The sequence below is a fragment of the Notolepis coatsorum genome (assembly GCF_963971535.1).
Source record: "Notolepis coatsorum genome assembly, chromosome: 17".
NCBI lineage: Eukaryota > Metazoa > Chordata > Actinopteri > Aulopiformes > Paralepididae > Notolepis > Notolepis coatsorum.
Genome location: NC_140181.1, coordinates 81461422 through 81478316, shown reverse-complemented (window position 1 = coordinate 81478316; position 16895 = coordinate 81461422). Strand labels below are relative to the sequence as shown.

At 42.5% G+C, this 16895-nt stretch overlaps 1 protein-coding gene across 1 annotated transcript in view; it reads left to right on the top strand.

The window, feature by feature from the left end:
- lgr6 (leucine-rich repeat containing G protein-coupled receptor 6) overlaps nt 1–16895 on the top strand; it is a gene marked incomplete at its 5' end in the record, with an annotated part of 61155 nt that overhangs the window by 36670 nt on the left and 7590 nt on the right. Inside the window, 5 exons of the mRNA XM_084333516.1 lie at nt 8689–8760; nt 8939–9010; nt 10908–11033; nt 12550–12704; nt 14875–14955. Of these exons, the coding sequence (XP_084189642.1) occupies nt 8689–8760; nt 8939–9010; nt 10908–11033; nt 12550–12704; nt 14875–14955 (506 nt within the window). The remainder of the gene's footprint in view (nt 1–8688; nt 8761–8938; nt 9011–10907; nt 11034–12549; nt 12705–14874; nt 14956–16895) is intronic.

Here is a 16895-nt window from a genome sequence, read left to right as displayed (position 1 = left end):
AGGGGTGTAGCTCCAGATTCTGGGCCCCATGAAAGAATGTATTTTTGGCAATTTTTTTATTGATGAAAACGCATAATATGGTTTTTACCTATACATTCAGATCAGCAGTTCAGCACCTGCACTGTTGGTGGGTGAGCCTAGTAAAGGATGTCGCATTGCGTTCATCTTCAATGAATGGACCAATGCAATAGTCTACCAAAGCCCCCCCTCTCTCTCTATATATCTCACACACACACACACACACACACACACACACACACACACACACACACACACACACACACACACACACACACACACACACACACACACACACACACACACACACACACACACACACACACACACACACACACACACACACACACACACACACACACACACACTTCAGAAACAAACATAGTATCAATGAGAGCATCAATAATACACCTGAGTGATGTCTAGTAAAAAAAAGAAAAAAAGATTGGGCCCCCCCCCCCCCCCCCCCCCCCAGTGCTGGGCCCTTGGAATCATCCTAAGCTAACCCCCCCCCCCCAGCTACGCCCCTGCTTGCTCTCACACACACACACAAAAGGAGCCGCATGTGATTGGTGGAGGCGGGACCCTTACAAAAAACTGTTGTTGCTAATCATTGACACATGCTAGCCTGTAATAATCCCCCCCAGAAAAATGTACTTTGCATTTGATATATTGCAAATATATGCCATCACACACACTGGCATTTAAAGGGTTAGAATTATAAAATGAATATGTGGTGTTATGATCAGGGCTGAAGTTGAATAAAAGATTGTATTATTTTCAATCTGACATTACAAAAAAACTGAAAATCCATCTAAATCAGTGTTGTTGCTAATCATACATATGCTAGCCTGTTTTTTAACAATAATTTGTGATGCCATCACAAACACTGGCATTTAAAGGGTACAAATAAAAAAATGCCTGCACCAGAATGCAGGAAATGAAGTCTTTGTAACAAGAAATGTCCTGGTGGGGGACCCCCAGACCCCCTGCTTAAAAAGTGGCCTGACTGGGGCTATATTTTGCACTATATTTCCTGGTCTGAATGATTTCCCCAGTCCGGCCCTGGTTAAAAGCCTCCAATGCTTATTAGTGTGTGTGCGTTTGAACGTGTGCATGTTTCAACCATACATTTCCATTTATTAAAAAAAAAAAAAAATAATAATAATAATAATAATAATAATAATAATAATAATAATAATAATAATAATAATAATAATAATAATAATAATAATAATAATAATAATAATAATAATAATAATAATAATAATAATAATAATAATAATAATAATAATAATAATAATAATAATAATAATAATAATAATAATAATAATAATAATAATAATAATAATAATTGTTTTAATTAAAAAACAAACAAAAAAATGTACCTCCTATAATAGTGGGGGTCGCGGCTCTCTGACCCCATTATTTTTGGGTCGCGGCCTGAAAAGTTTGGGAACCCCTGAGCTAAATGACTAAAGGTAAATGTACATGTAGAAGGACAGAGAAAGAGAGGGCAAAGAGAGACACGCACGCACAGATACTAGTTCATAGCCTGATTACCCCTTTCACCGCCGCACTACCAAACGGTTAACCCTTTCACAGCGACAATACACAGAAGGTTAACCCTTTCACTACCACACTACAGACGGTTAACCCTTTCACTACCACACTACAGAAGGTTATCCTTTCACTACCACACTACAGAACCTTTCACTACCACACTATACAAGGTTAACCTTTCACTACCACATTAATAATAATAATAATAATAATAATAATAATAATAATAATAATAATAATAATAATAATAATAATAATAATAATAATAATAATAATAATAATAATAATAATAATAATAATAATAATAATAATAATAATAATAATAATTAATTTAATTTATATAGCGCTTCTCAATAACCCGAAGTCGCTGACAATAGTCGGGAGCAAAGTAAAAACAAATAAACAAAAGCAAAGAGACAAAAACAAAGAAACAGCAAAGAAACAAAAACAAAAGGAACATGAGACCATGGGGGGAACAGGGAAGACAGCATGATAGCACAAAAAGACAGGAGACAGACATCAGTCAGGTTGGGGGGGGTTTATGGGTGGGGGGGGGGTTAAAGGCAAGGGAGAACAGGTGGGTTTTGAGGCGAGCTTTGAAGGTGGAGAGTGTAGGGGAGTCTCTGATGGACTGAGGGAGGGAGTTCCAGAGTCGGGGTGCAGTGCGGGAGAAGGCCCGATCTCCAAAGTTTTTGAGTTTGGATGTCGGGACAGTGAGGGAGGCAGTGGAGGAGGACCGGAGGGAACGGGTGGGGCGGTAGGGAAGAAGGAGATCAGTCAGGTAGGGGGGGGGCAGGCTGTGGAGGGCTTTGAAGGTGAGGAGTAGTGTTTTAAAGTTTATGCAGTGTTTGATCGGGAGCCAGTGGAGAGAGTGGAGGACAGGAGTGATGTGTTCACGGGACTGGGTGTAAGTGAGGAGGCGGGCGGCTGAGTTTTGGACCATTTGCAGTTTATGGAGGGAGCGGGAGGTGATGCCAGTGAGGAGGGAGTTGCAATAGTCCAGGCGGGAGGAGATGAAGGCGTGAATGAGGGATTCAGCAGCAGGGGGGGAAAGGCAGTGACGGATTTTTGCAATGTTGTGGAAGTGAAAGTAAGATATTTTTACAATGGAGCGGACGTGGGGGTCAAATGAGAGGGTGGGGTCAAGGAGGACACCAAGGTTTCGGACTAGGGGGGAGGGGGTGATGGTGGAGTCATTGATGGTGAGTGTGATGGGTCCGGATCTGGTGACGGTGGTTTTGGTGCCAATAATGAGAAGTTCCGTCTTGTCACTGTTCAATTTGAGGAAGTTGTGAGTCATCCAAGTTTGGAGTTCGGTAATGCAGGATTCGATGTGACTGAGGGGTGGGCTGTGGGGGGATTGTGTACTGATTTGGGTGTCATCAGCGTAGCAGTGGAAGTTGAAGTGGTATTTACGGATGATGTGACCAAGGGGGAGAATGTAGCAGATGAAGAGCAGGGGTCCAAGGACTGAGCCTTGGGGGACATTACAGAACCTTTCACTACCACACTACAGAAGGTTAACCCTTTCACTACCACACTACAGAAGGTTAACCTTTTCACTACCACCCTACAGACAGTTAACCCTTTGTAGCATGGCAGTGAACGGGTTAATGGTATGTTTGTAATGCATGTAAACCATGTAGGGCTGAACGATTAATCGATTTAAAATCGAAATCGCGATTTGGAATGATGCAATTATTAAATTGCAAAAAAGTGCATGACAGTAAGGTTAGTTAGGGTTAGATCTTTTTTATTTTTATTTGATTTCAGATAATGGTTGAAGAAGTGCGTCTTTAGTCGACGGCGAAAGATTGGACAGGTTTCGGCTGTCCTAACTGTGGTGGGTAGTTCATTCCACCATTGTGGGGCAAGGACTGAGAATAGGAGACTTCTCTTTGATGACCTTCCCTGAGCTTGGATAGGAGTAGGTCTGAGGCGGCCAGAAGATGCAGAGCGTAGGGGTCTTGAGGGTGTGTAGTTAGAGACCATTGACCGGAGGTAGGCGGGAGCGGTTCTCTTTGCCGCACGGTATGCTTGGTCGAGGGCCTTGTAGCAATGGGGAGCCAGTGCAGGTCTCTAAGAAGTGGGGTGACATGGGCCAACTTCGGTAGGTTTGAGATCAGGCGGGCCGCTGCGTTCTGAATGAGTTGAAGAGGCTTGGTGGCAGTGGCCGGGAGGCCAGCGAGCAGTGCGTTGCAGTAGTCGAGGCGGGAGATGACTGTTGATTGGATGAGGAGTTGGGTGGCTTCTTTTGTCAGGAAGGGGCGGATCCTTCTGAAGTTGCTCAGGAGGAATCTGCAGGTTCTGGTTGTCACTGCGATGTAAGCAGAGAAGTTCAACTGGTCGTCGAGGACAACACCAAGGTTCTTGGCGGTCGGGGACGCGGTCACAGCTGCATTCTCGACTGTGATTGAAAGGTCGATCAGGGGGCAGGATTTGGCCGGCAGGTGGAGCAATTCTGTTTTGCTTAGGTTCAGTTTGAGGTGGTTGGTCATCATCCAGGCGGAGATGTCGGACAGACAGGCCGAGATCCGCTCAGAGTTGTGGATATCTGAGGGAGGGAAGGAGAGGAAGAGTTGAGTATCATCGGCATAACAATGATACGAGAAGCCATGAGACGTGATAATTAGGGATGCTCGATATTGGCTTTTTTACCGATACCGATATTCCGATATTGTCCAACTCTTAATTTCCGATACCGATATCAACCGATACCGATATATGCAGGGTTTCCCCCCCCCCCAAAAAACTGAATAATTTCAGGTAACTAATAATTTCACTGGATATATATATAACAAATATTGTTATTGTTTTTTTCTTTTTTTAAACCGATACCGATATTTTCCGATATCACATTTTACTGCCGATATCGGACGATAATATTGGTCGGCCGATAATATCGGACATCCCTAGTGATAATGTTACCCAGTGATTTAGTGTAGAGGGAGAAGAGAAGGGGTCCTAGGACCGAGCCCTGGGGGACACCTGTCTGCAGGGGGCGGGTGGCCAACAGGGTCCCTCTCTATGACACTTGGTAGGAGCGGTCATTGAGGTATGATGTCAGCCATGTCAGCGCGGAGCCAGCCACTCCCATTCCTGTGAGGGCCGCGAGGAAGATCTGATGGTTGACTGTGTCGAAGGCTGCAGATAGATCTAGGAGAATCAGGACAGAGGAGAGGCTTTTGCTTTTGCTAAGTGAAGTGCCTCTGTGACCGCAATGAGGGCCGTTTCTGTGGAGTGGCCAGTCCAGAAGCCAGACTGATTAGGGTCTAGGAGGTCATTCTGTAAGAGATAAGCAGTAAGTTTGTTGGATACAGCACGTTCAAGTTTTTTAGAAAGGAAGGAGAGAAGAGAGACAGGACGATAGTTGCCTATGACGGTGGGGTTCAGGGTTGGTTTTTTTATGAGGGATGTGACTCTGGCTTGTTTTAGGGAGGTGGGGACAACCCCAGAGTTGAGTGAGGAGTTGATGGTTGCAGTTAGGAATGGGAGGATGTCTGGTGCTATGGTCTGGAGGAGTGGGGAGGGTAGCCGGTCCAGCTGGCATGTAGTCGGACGGTTCGACGTCAGGGTCTCGGCTTCTGTAATGGGAGAGAAAGATGACAGAGTGAAGGATGAGGTTCTCGATTCAGTATTTGGAATGGGTGGGGGTTGGGAAAAGGAGCTGCGGATGTTCTCCACTTTTTCCTCAAAGAAGATTGCGAAGTCTTTAGCAGAGAAAGATGAGGGAGGATGGGGTGGGGGGGGAGTGAGGAGGGAGGACATGGTAGCATGCAGCAGTGTTAATTTTGTCAACAAAATTGATGACGAAAGATCTTCGTCAACGAAGCTTTTTCCCGCGACGACAACAAGACGTGAGGTCACGTTATTGAAGACCATGTGACGCTAAAGTCACTAAATTATTAATTAAATATCGTTGACCACAACTGAGGACACAAAAATTTAGTTTACAAAAACCATGACGAATTCTAATTTATGTTGACTAAAACAAGATGAGACAAAATAATTATAACTTTTAGAATAAGTCACGTTAGTATTTCAGCATTTCCCATTTCCGTTTCCGGGTTAAGCTCAGCAGCGTTTATGGCTAAAAGCCAAGCTACATAACATACGTGAGGCTAAAAACCGCGTCCCAGGTCTCTCGTGACTACAGCTTATACCAATAACCATGAATGGAATCTGCTACTCTCTCAACACTCCTGCGACAGCCGAACAGTTCTACCAAAAGAACATAGCATTTAAAGGAAAACTCCAACATTTTGGGAAATTAGCTTTACCATCTTCCCTGGAGTTAGACAAGAAGATACATACCTTTTTTGTCTCTGTGCATGCAGTAGGCTTAGGGAACGCCCGCACCGTTAGCGTAGCTTAGCTTCATCACTGGAAGTCCCCTACAGTCACGAAATACACTCCAAATACAACTCCAAAACGTTCCTGTAAACATGTTGTGACCTGTGTACTTACCACGTGCAGAAATACAAAATAATTGAATTAGACATTTACGTTTTCTAAGCAAATATACTCAGAACTATTTTTTGCCGAACCACTCCTCTCTGGGCGCAGTGATTTCAGTGCTACTTTCTAATGTCGAGGGAGACGGCCGGCCAGTGTTTACCAATGTGACTAGTAGCTTAGCGACATGTGTAAACGAGAACTTAGTTTGCCCCATGCATCATGATGATTATAATAGTCACTTACTCGATAGACAACTGTCTGTTAGGTCCACTCGGCATGGGGCGTCTTTTCCAATTTACTGTAGGGAACTTCAGGGTAAAGGACTGCCCCACTTCCAGTAATGAAGCTAAGCTACGCTAACGGTGCGGGCGTTCCCTAAGCCTACTGCATGCACAGAGACAAAGAAGGTATGTATCTTCTTGTCTAACTCCAGGGAAGATGTTAAATAAGCTAATTTTCCAAAATTTTGGAGTTTTCCTTTAAGACGACAGAGGCTGAGAGGATGGCTAGGCTAATAGCCTGGGAGTCGGGACCTATATCCCAGACACAGACTTTCTCTCTTTCATTTGTGTACACCCACTACTATCAACATTACACATGGATACAACAAGGACAAGACCATGTTCACTTAAAAAGGTAATATTGGTATGAAAAGAAAAGAAATAGACGAGTACTAACACTGAGATTGACCCTGCTATAACTTATGAATCCCTTTAGCGCTTGAAGTGCACTAAAACGAAATATGACTTTTTATTTTTCATATAATGTTGGGTACATGCTCAGTAGAGTTAGAACGCTCCCAGTCTTAGGGGCTGTGATATTTTGTTACCACACTTTATGCACATAGAAGTACAGTGGCAGGTTCGCTAAGCTAATGTTATTAGCCGAATGCTCTGATGGGGGCCGCCATTTTAAGTTTAAAGTGACGTCAGCGATCTACGGTACGACTCAAGGGACAAAAGGGAATGTGTGTGTGACGTGTGTGAAATTTGTACAGTAGGTCGAAGTGAGATTTGCAATCAGTGTGTACTGTGTATTTACACTATCCTAATGTTCCTTTGTTGGTTAAAAAAAAAATAAGCAATTTAAATCAGAATATGTTCCATTCCATGTCTGACTATTTCTGAATCTATTGACCATTTCAAGGAATGTTTCGTTACTATTGGGCTTCTATAGCCTTCTACTGAACTTATTGTGAATCAGCTGATAGGGTTTTGGCTAGAGACTATACTTAATAAATAGAATTGCATTATTTACAATATAAAAATATAAAATGCCTTTTTTTCATTAGCGAAAACTAGACAAAAATCATCAGTTTTCTGCGACTAAATCTAGACAAAAACAAAAAAGACAAAATCGAGACTAACACTGACTAAGACTAAAATGCTCAGACATTTAGTTGACTTAGGCTGCGGTTAGACTTTCGTTTCGTTTTCAGATGAGTTTCGCCGCAACGTAGCGGGAGGCGAGTCACACTTTCGTTTTGTCACCTGAGCACAGTGATGTAGTACACTGCCAAAGCAGTAGGTGGCAGTAGGTGGCGAACATGAAGGCAATTTTCAACCAATCAGAACTTGAATGTGCCAATACACTTCCTGCAAACAAAATGTCAACAAGGCGGGTGCCGCCATCTTTGCCTATTTACCCAATGCAGCACTTCTTTTTCAGCAAAGTGTAATAAAAGTGCAATAAACAAAACGGATACATTCACTGTGTGTTCTGCCTCTCATTTGTTGATGAAACAAAACTAACATCAACACAAGTGACCACCAAGAGCGGATAGTTTAGTCTCAAAAAAGATCGGTGACGTTGTTAGCTACATTGTTAGCTGCATGCTAACGTGAATGGAATATGCTATTATAACAGTATAGCATTGTGGCTAGAAGCTAACGTTAGCTCACGCTAGTTAGCCAGCACCAAACTGATGATATCGGGAGCTATTAGTAGCTAAATAACATTAGAGACAACACGTGTGTATTAAACAAAGGTGAATAGATGACTGGGCCATTTTGTTTAATGCTTGTTAAGATTGAAAGAGGAGCTTTGAGCTAACAGGGTCTGATAGCTAACGCTAGCTCATGTTAGCCAGTGGCAGTGCTCATGCAATCGGTAATGCTAGCAGAATGAATGGATGTAAACTTTATTTAACATATTGCATAATGGGTACAATACAATACGGCTTAATACAAACAATTGTTAAGGGAATGCAGACTGTTGTAGCTTGGACTGGGGTCCTTATAACAATAACTTGACAACACATGGTAGCTGCAGCTATTTGGAACAGCTCTGTCCCAAACACACACACACACACACACACACACACACACACACACACACACACACACACACACACACACACACTCACACACACACACACACACACACACACACACACACACACACACACACACACACACACACACACACACGTATAAGGAGTAGTTACACTACTTACAGCAGCTTTTCGAAAAACAACCTTTACAAAGTGCTCCACATACATGTATCAACGATACAGAGAGAAAATAGAAGAAAAATACATATATAAATATGCAACTTTATAAAAATGGATTCATCAAGTAATAGTAGGCTATGCCAATGGGAGAATAGTGTATGAATGTTTGTGCGATTTTGTTTTTGGGTTCCGTCCAGAGGCCTACAGCACAATCACATCAGGAGGATAGAATCTAGCACCTTCCAGCAGCTCACCTCTCTGCGCGCTCTGTGAGTCATGATACACTCTCATTCTCACCTGAGCATTTCACCACATCTCCCCCCAGAAATGCATTGCCTGGAACCATCTACCCTTACATTGTCTAACCTAATACTGACATCTAGTGGTCGTTAAAAAAACGGTTTCCATTTCTCTCAATTGAATTGAGTTCCCCTTGTGTGTCCTCAGCGATCTGAGCTGGAATAGCATTGAGTGGATCCACCCAGATGCCTTCGCCTCTCTACACTCTCTCATCAAACTGTGAGTATATATAACAATACAAGTCTGTGTGGGGGGCCCAGGCCTAGAACTGCGCCCAGAGAGAGGGAACTGCGCCCTGAGAGTGAGGTTTACCCTGAGAGGGAGGTTCAAAGGGTCAAAGTGGGTATACAACAGGAGAGAAGACTGTCAGGTTTTGAACTGTGGATACCAAGGTAAAGACGACTTTGAACTGTTAAACAGTAATCCAGAACTATTTTATTGCACTGCACTGTTGCATCATTTTACTGTCTATTCTATTCTACTATTTTATTGCACTATTTTACTCTGTCAATTCTATTTTACTCTTTTTATTATTGTCTATTTTTAAAACTGAATCAAACCATAAACAAGGTGGCCTATTGGGATGTTGGATCCTAATGTGAAAAACTGTGATTTTATATGTCTGCACTTTATGTGCTGATTTTAGTATTTTTTCTGTTGTGAAGCACTTTGAGCTGCAACTTTTGCATGATAGGTGCAACTTTTGCATGATAGGTGCTATACAAATAAAGTTTATTATTATTATTATTATTATTATTATTATTATTATTATTATTATTATTATTATTATTATTATTATTATTATTATTATTATTACTACACACCCGTGAACCTCCATAGCGTGTCTCTCTTTGCAGAGGCATACGGTTGATACTAGATCAGACGGCGTCTAATTTTTACCTTAAGCGTTAAGTATACCTAAGGTACCATAACTTTAGCCACTCCCACTACCTACTTCTCTGTACTTGCTAAAAATCAGAGCCGCCTGTGTGACGCGACAAAGAGGCCTATTTGGGATGTTGGTTCCTAATGTGAAAAACAACGTGATTTGCTGCTACCTATTTTATGCTCATTTTATGTCTGCACTTTATGCTCATTTGAGGCCTCTTTTTTTTTTTTTTTTTTTTTTTTTTTTACTGCTGTGAAGCACTTTGAGCTGCAATTCCTGTATGAAAGGTTCTATACAAATAATAAAGTTATTATTATTATTATTATTATTATTATTATTAACTAATCTTGCGAACCTATCATGATCGCTGTTGCCCAGCTGGCCACACTGTCATCCAGGAAATGATCATTGCTTGCTAACATGAAACTACATCTAGTGGTCTACGCACAAAAACAATAATTTCTTTCAGTGAATCTCTTATATATTGTTATAACAAGAACTGTTGTATTTGGGTGAAACTGCTGAGCCATATTCAGTCGTTTATTGAACACGTTTGGTGGAAGAATCAAACCAAACAAATTGTTATTCCATATACAACATTTCTAAAGTGTTATTAAAAACACACCTGAAGGGGATCTTCAATAAAAGTCGGTCTTTATGTCGGAGCCTCACTCTTACACAAACACTCTCCGTTCTCGAATGCGAGAGGAGCCGCTGTCTTTGGCAGGGACTACAGAGGTCTTTGATACTGTAGGTAATTACTGGTTGAAAGCCCCGTCTGTGTGGCGAGGAGGCTCCTCTCAGGTCCTGCCAGTACAAACTGTATTACTGTGTGAGACAACTGGATACACTGTGCTCATGCTAAACAAGCAGATGCCCCTGGATCTGACAGGAGATGTTATCTGGAGGTGAGCACACAGAAACAGTGCCTGCCTGGGCTTTGTGAATGCTCTCAGAACACTGGGGAAAGATGGCTTGTTATCACGGGGGACCCTCAACCAAAACACGTATGGAAAAATTGGCTTTGAATGGGTTGTTGTAAACATTGACATGCCTTGACCTACCCCTCTTCTCTCTCTCTCTCTCTCTCTCTCTCTCTCTCTCTCTCTCTCTCTCTCTCTCTCTCTCTCTCTCTCTCTCTCTCTCTCTCTCTCTCTCTCTCTCTCTCTCTCTCTCTCTCTCTCTCTCTCTCTCTCTCTCCCTCCCTCCCTCCCTCCCCCCCCATAGGGACCTGACAGAGAATCATCTCAGCTCAGTACCAGTGGGGGGCTTGGGGAGTCTCACACACCTCAAGCTGCGGGGAAACACTGAACTGTACGAGGCATTCAGCCCTGAACACTTCCCCCGTATGAGGTAACACACACACACACACACACACACACACACACACACACACACACACACACACACACACACACACACACACACCACGCTCAGGTCATGACCTGGTGACCCGGGCCTTTATGCTATGACTGGCAGGCGCAACATGTGTCTCTCTAACGCAACTCGTGTACAAACACTCCTCTTGTTTCTCTCTCCTCTTCCAAAAGAAACCCTCTTCTATAAATATCTCCATTATCCACACGCCCTGGCAGTACAGTCAAGGTGCACAGCCGAGGGCTACCCGCTCCTCTGCTAGCCGTGTGTCGGTGAACTGAACTAGAATTAGCGAGCGTGCTCCTTCTCGTCGGAGTGGTTCACGTCGTCCCCCCGGAGGCCGGTGTGGAGGCGCAGCAGGAGCACGTCAAGTCAAAATGGCAGCTTTGCGTTTCAAAGGGGAAGACGGCAGCCGGTCCGGCGTGGGCGGCGTGGTGGTGACCCAGATAACCAACCCGACCGGCTGCCGCTTCGCACACACGGCACGCTGAAAAACAACCCCGTAAATGTCTTCAGAAACATCATTTATATTTTAGATTTTAGTCATTTAGCGGACGCTTTTATCCAAAATCGACTTACAAATTGTGAACAACAAGTCGTACAGGGGTACATCTCTGGCAGTCAGTGGCGTTGTTCATCAAATAGTATGGAGCTTGAGTGTTACACTCTGAGTGCATAGTAGTATAGACATATTAGCAAGATAGGTACAGTAGTAGTATACGTATAGTAGGATAGTAGTAGGGCACATAGCACGGGGAAGAGATCTAGTCGTTTTTTTTGCTATTTGTACCGTTTTGTATACACTGTAATTTTTTTAGCAATTATGTTTAGTTATACCTTGTATTGTATAGTTTGTATACAGAATATATGTTGTGTAATGGGTCTAGTTTATAGTTTAGTTTATAGTTTATTTGTAGCTTATTTCTATTTACAGTTATACCTTATAGTTTGTATAGATATAATATACGTTGTGTACTATGTTTACAAATCTTCTATGGTTGAGGAGCCGGGAAAAACAAGCATCACACATTTTTCCGAATGTATGTACATTTAAAAAAAGCTGTGACAAATTAAATAATCTGAATCTGAATCTGAGTAGTAAAAAGACAGTAATAAGGTTAGGTTTTCTTTCTTTTTTTCAGATATTGTTTGAAGAGGTGTGTTTTTAGTCGACAGCAGTCCTGAAACAGCATTGTAATGTTAGAAAGAATAGTCGGATCACAAAGTAGTCATATTGTGAAATCTTTTAGGCAATAGTTGCTCCAGAAATGGACACCTCAGAACCACCCCCACCCGAGGCATTTCCGTTGAAATCAGTGCCAGCGCTGAACGCACTCCAAAACTCAATTTGATCGCGGGCAGACAACTTTGTTCAATAATAACCCCCGGGGTCTGTTTGAGCATTTCTGTTGCAGTGTTTACTGCAGTTACCACATCACAGTCCGTACAGTACGTGTCATCCACCCATCCCCCTTCTCTCGGACGCGTCCAGGGTGGTCGAGATGCCCTACGCCTACCAGTGCTGCGTGTACGGCTCCTGTGACAGCTACAAGTCGGCCAGCCAATGGGACACGGAGCAGGGCAATGCGGAAGAGGACCTGCACAAGAGGACAGGAGCCATGTACCCCATCCACACAGACACACACTGTAAGACCACACGCACACACACACATGGTTATGTTTGGTTATGTTTAAAGTTATAGACAGACATTTTCACACACACACACACACACACACACACACACACACACACACACACACACACACACACACACACACACACACACACACACACACACACACACACACACACACACACACACACACACACACACACACACACACACACACACACACACACACACACACACACACACTTGATGCAGCAGCATACCCAAATAGACACATACTGTATGAACATAATATGCCTAATTATATGTCTGCACTTTATGCATTGCTCTTGATCTGCCAATTTTGTGCAAATTGTATGCGTATGTCTTTTTTACTGCTGTGAAGCACTTTGAGCTGCAATTCTTGTATGGAAGGTGCTACACAAATACAGTTTATTAGTATTATATTATTATATGTGTCTATTTGGGTATGCATTCACAGACACAGCTACACGCACGCACACGCACACACACACACACACGTATAAGGAGTAGTTACACTAAATAATGCTTTTTATTTATACAGCAGCTTTTCGAAAAAAACCTTTACAAAGTGCTCCACATACATGTATCAACGATACAGAGAGAAAAGAGAAGAAAAATACATATATAAATATGCAACTTTATAAAAATGGATTCATCAAGTAATAGTACAGTAGGCTATGCCAATGTGAGAATAGTGTATGAATGTTTGTGCGATTTAGTTTTTGGGTTCCGTCCAGAGGCCTACAGCACAATCACATCAGGGGTATAGTCTACTGGGGCAAGGGGTATAGTCATGATTGGAGGCCCAGGCCCTCTCTCTGCCCATTTCCATTCAGATATGTTGAGGTCAGAGGTCGAGGGACCCCTTTGAAGATAGTCATGCCCCCCCACTCCCCCCATCACAATTTAGCTTTAATTTGGAGCAATATCTACCACATTTGCCAGTGAGCTAAAATGATATGGCTGGTATCTATAGATTCCTCAAGATCACTAGTTTCACGCATGCATGCACGAGTCTATCCACAGTCACGATGGACTTCAAAGTGTTGTGAAGTGACTGTGGACGTTATCGGTACTGCAAGTAAACTCACTCCCCAGAGGCATCCAGACACATCTCTTGGTATAGTGGTCTGCGATGTTGCCCATGGCGCCGGAGACCGGGGTTCAACTCCCACTCAGGGCGATCCCTTAACGGGGTCGAATCTACACACAACGCAGAGCGAAATCACACCGGTTACACACGCACACACTATCGCTTCGGTAACAATTGGAGGATCAAGAAGAAGAGGGGAGGGTTTGAGATGAGGTGAATGAGGTGAATTACCTTCCAGGAATAGATTTTTCATTCCACCGCAAAAGGAATGCTTGTGATTAGCATTATGCCCTTCAGTCTGTCACACACACACAGACACAGACACACACACACACACGCACACGCACACACACACACACACACACACACACACACACACACACACACACACACACACACACACACACACACACACACACACACACACACACACACACACACACACACACACACACACACACACACACACACACACACACACACACACACAGGGTGTTCCCTGGCTTCTAGTGAGGGTGTGGTGATGGGGTGGGTACTCTAAAAGCAAACACTAACCCTAACGGGCAAAATAGGGCTATTAGATTAATAATGCAAGCAAAAGTACTCAAAACAGAAACATATTTCACATGACATCTTGGAATTCAAAATGTACTTCCAAAAACACTTTTCAAAGAGTTCAACATGTAGGTGAAACCCCATGACACACGTACTCTACACACACACACACACACACACATGCACATGCAGACGCACACGCACACAATTCCTGGTCCTCCCGGGCAGCGTGTCAAAGTGTCCTTGAGCAAGACACTAAACCCCTAATTGCTCCTGATGAGCAGATGACACCTTGCATGGTTGCCTCCGCCGTCGGTGTGTGAATGTGTGAGTGAATGGGTGAATGTGAGGAACAAAATTGTAAAGCACTGTAAAAGCTGTTATATAAATGCACCATTTACCATTTACATTGTTTTTCTTTTTAATAACTGGTGGCACAAGCCCGCAGATTGATCCTGAAGACCTACTCTTTCTCTGACCTTTGACCCTGTGTTTGTTTTGTGTGGTCATCCAGATGACCCTGACCTGGAGGAGTTTCAGCTGGAGATCGAGGAGTCCAAACTACAGACCAGTGTCCAGTGCACACCCATCCCAGGTAACTGCCCCCCCCGGCTGCTGCTGTCCTGGACTTAAAGCACGCAAATATGATTTTGTATCAAATATGTAACAATGTTTCCATTTATTTCGCATATCAGTCTCTTTAAATCTTTAAAACCAACACATTCAAGTCAAGTTTCAAGTTGTTTTATTTGTCACATGTAAGGTACACGTACATTATAGTGAAATGCTTGGTTCTATATGAGCCTCCTGAGATTGTGCTTCATACAGTAAAAAGTAAAAGAATAAAGACCAAACACTATAGAAAAAATAAATATACAAAAACAAAGAAATTACAAAATGCTAAAATTAGGTAAAGAGGTAGTGTACATCTTTAGCAATAAATAGATAAAATAAAGTGTTTAAAGTGTCTAAAGTGAATGTCAAAACATTACAGCACAAATACATTACAATGGAAATATGTTTTTTTTTGGACTGGACTATGGTGATATTGTTTACATGCATGCCTCTTCATCATTCCTAAAGACCCACTATATATGCAAGTGCCATCCTTCGGATGAGACGCTAAACCGAGGTCCTGACTGAATTCGGTCGTTAAAAAGAACCCAGGACGCCTATCGTAAAGAGTAGGGGGTTCCCTGACGTTCCTGGCCAAATTCCCAATCAGGTCTCTGACATCAAGGCCACCGAATCATCCCTTCCCCTTAATTGGCTGATTTCAATCCCTGTCTCGAGCCGTTCAGCCATTGTGCAGTGTGATGTGTGCCGGGTGCCAGTGTATGGCAGCCATTGAGTCTGTGTAGCCCAAGGTTGGGTGCTCCCAGTGGTGGTGAAGGAGGCAATTTCCCTAACCCTACGTTGTAAAGCGCTTTGAGTCTGAGAAAAGTGCTATATAAAATGTAATAAATAATAATAATAATAATTATTCCCTACTATACATCACTGTGTTTTATAACATGTGAGTGATAGATATACATCACTGTGTCCACCTGAAGCTTCTACCCTTACCCCATTCATTACCAAGTGCTGATTACCTAAGAGATTGTACTATCTAGTCCTATAAGCTCAACTATAACAAGTGATAGCTAGCTATACATCACTGTGTTTTATAACAAGTGATAGCTATTAGGGGTGTAAAGGTACACGTATCCGTAACAAACCAAACAAGTTTCAGTGTGTACCGTACCGTACTGAATGGCTGTGTAGTGTACCGAACGAATACAACGGTATGTTAACCACTAACGACCGCCCACCGGAGGCTGTTTTTTTCACAATCTAATATAATAATAATTATTATAAAAAAAATGTACAAGTCGATTATTAATTTCAATAAAGAATATTCGTTGACAGCCCTACAAGTACAATTAGTTACTGCACACTACATCACCCCTGAATGGAACATGGAAAGCCAAACTTTCCCCCACTGTACCGAAAACCGTACCGAACCTTGACTTCAAAACCGTTTTGTGTACCGTTACACCCCTAATAGCTATACATCACTGTGTTTTATAACAAGTGATAGCTATTACATCACTGTGTTTTATAACAAGTGATAGCTATTAGTGTTTTATAACAAGTGATAGCTATACATCACTGTGTTTTATAACAAGTGATAGCTATTAGTGTTTTATAACAGGTGATAGCTATACATCACTGTGTTTTATAACAAGTGATAGCTATTACATCACTGTGTTTTATAACAAGTGATAGCTATTAGTGTTTTATAACAGGTGATAGCTATACATCAGTGTGTTTTATAACAGGTGATAGCTACATGTAAGATAAGATAAGATATTCCTTTATTGATCCCCTTGGGAAAATGCAAGCTACTCTTTATATACCAAGCCCCAATGCACCAGTTACCAAGCTACTCTTTACATACCAAGCCCTAATGCACCAGCTACCAAGCTACTCTTTATATACCAAGCCCTAATGCACCAGCTACCAAGCTACTCTTTATATACCAAGCCCTAATGC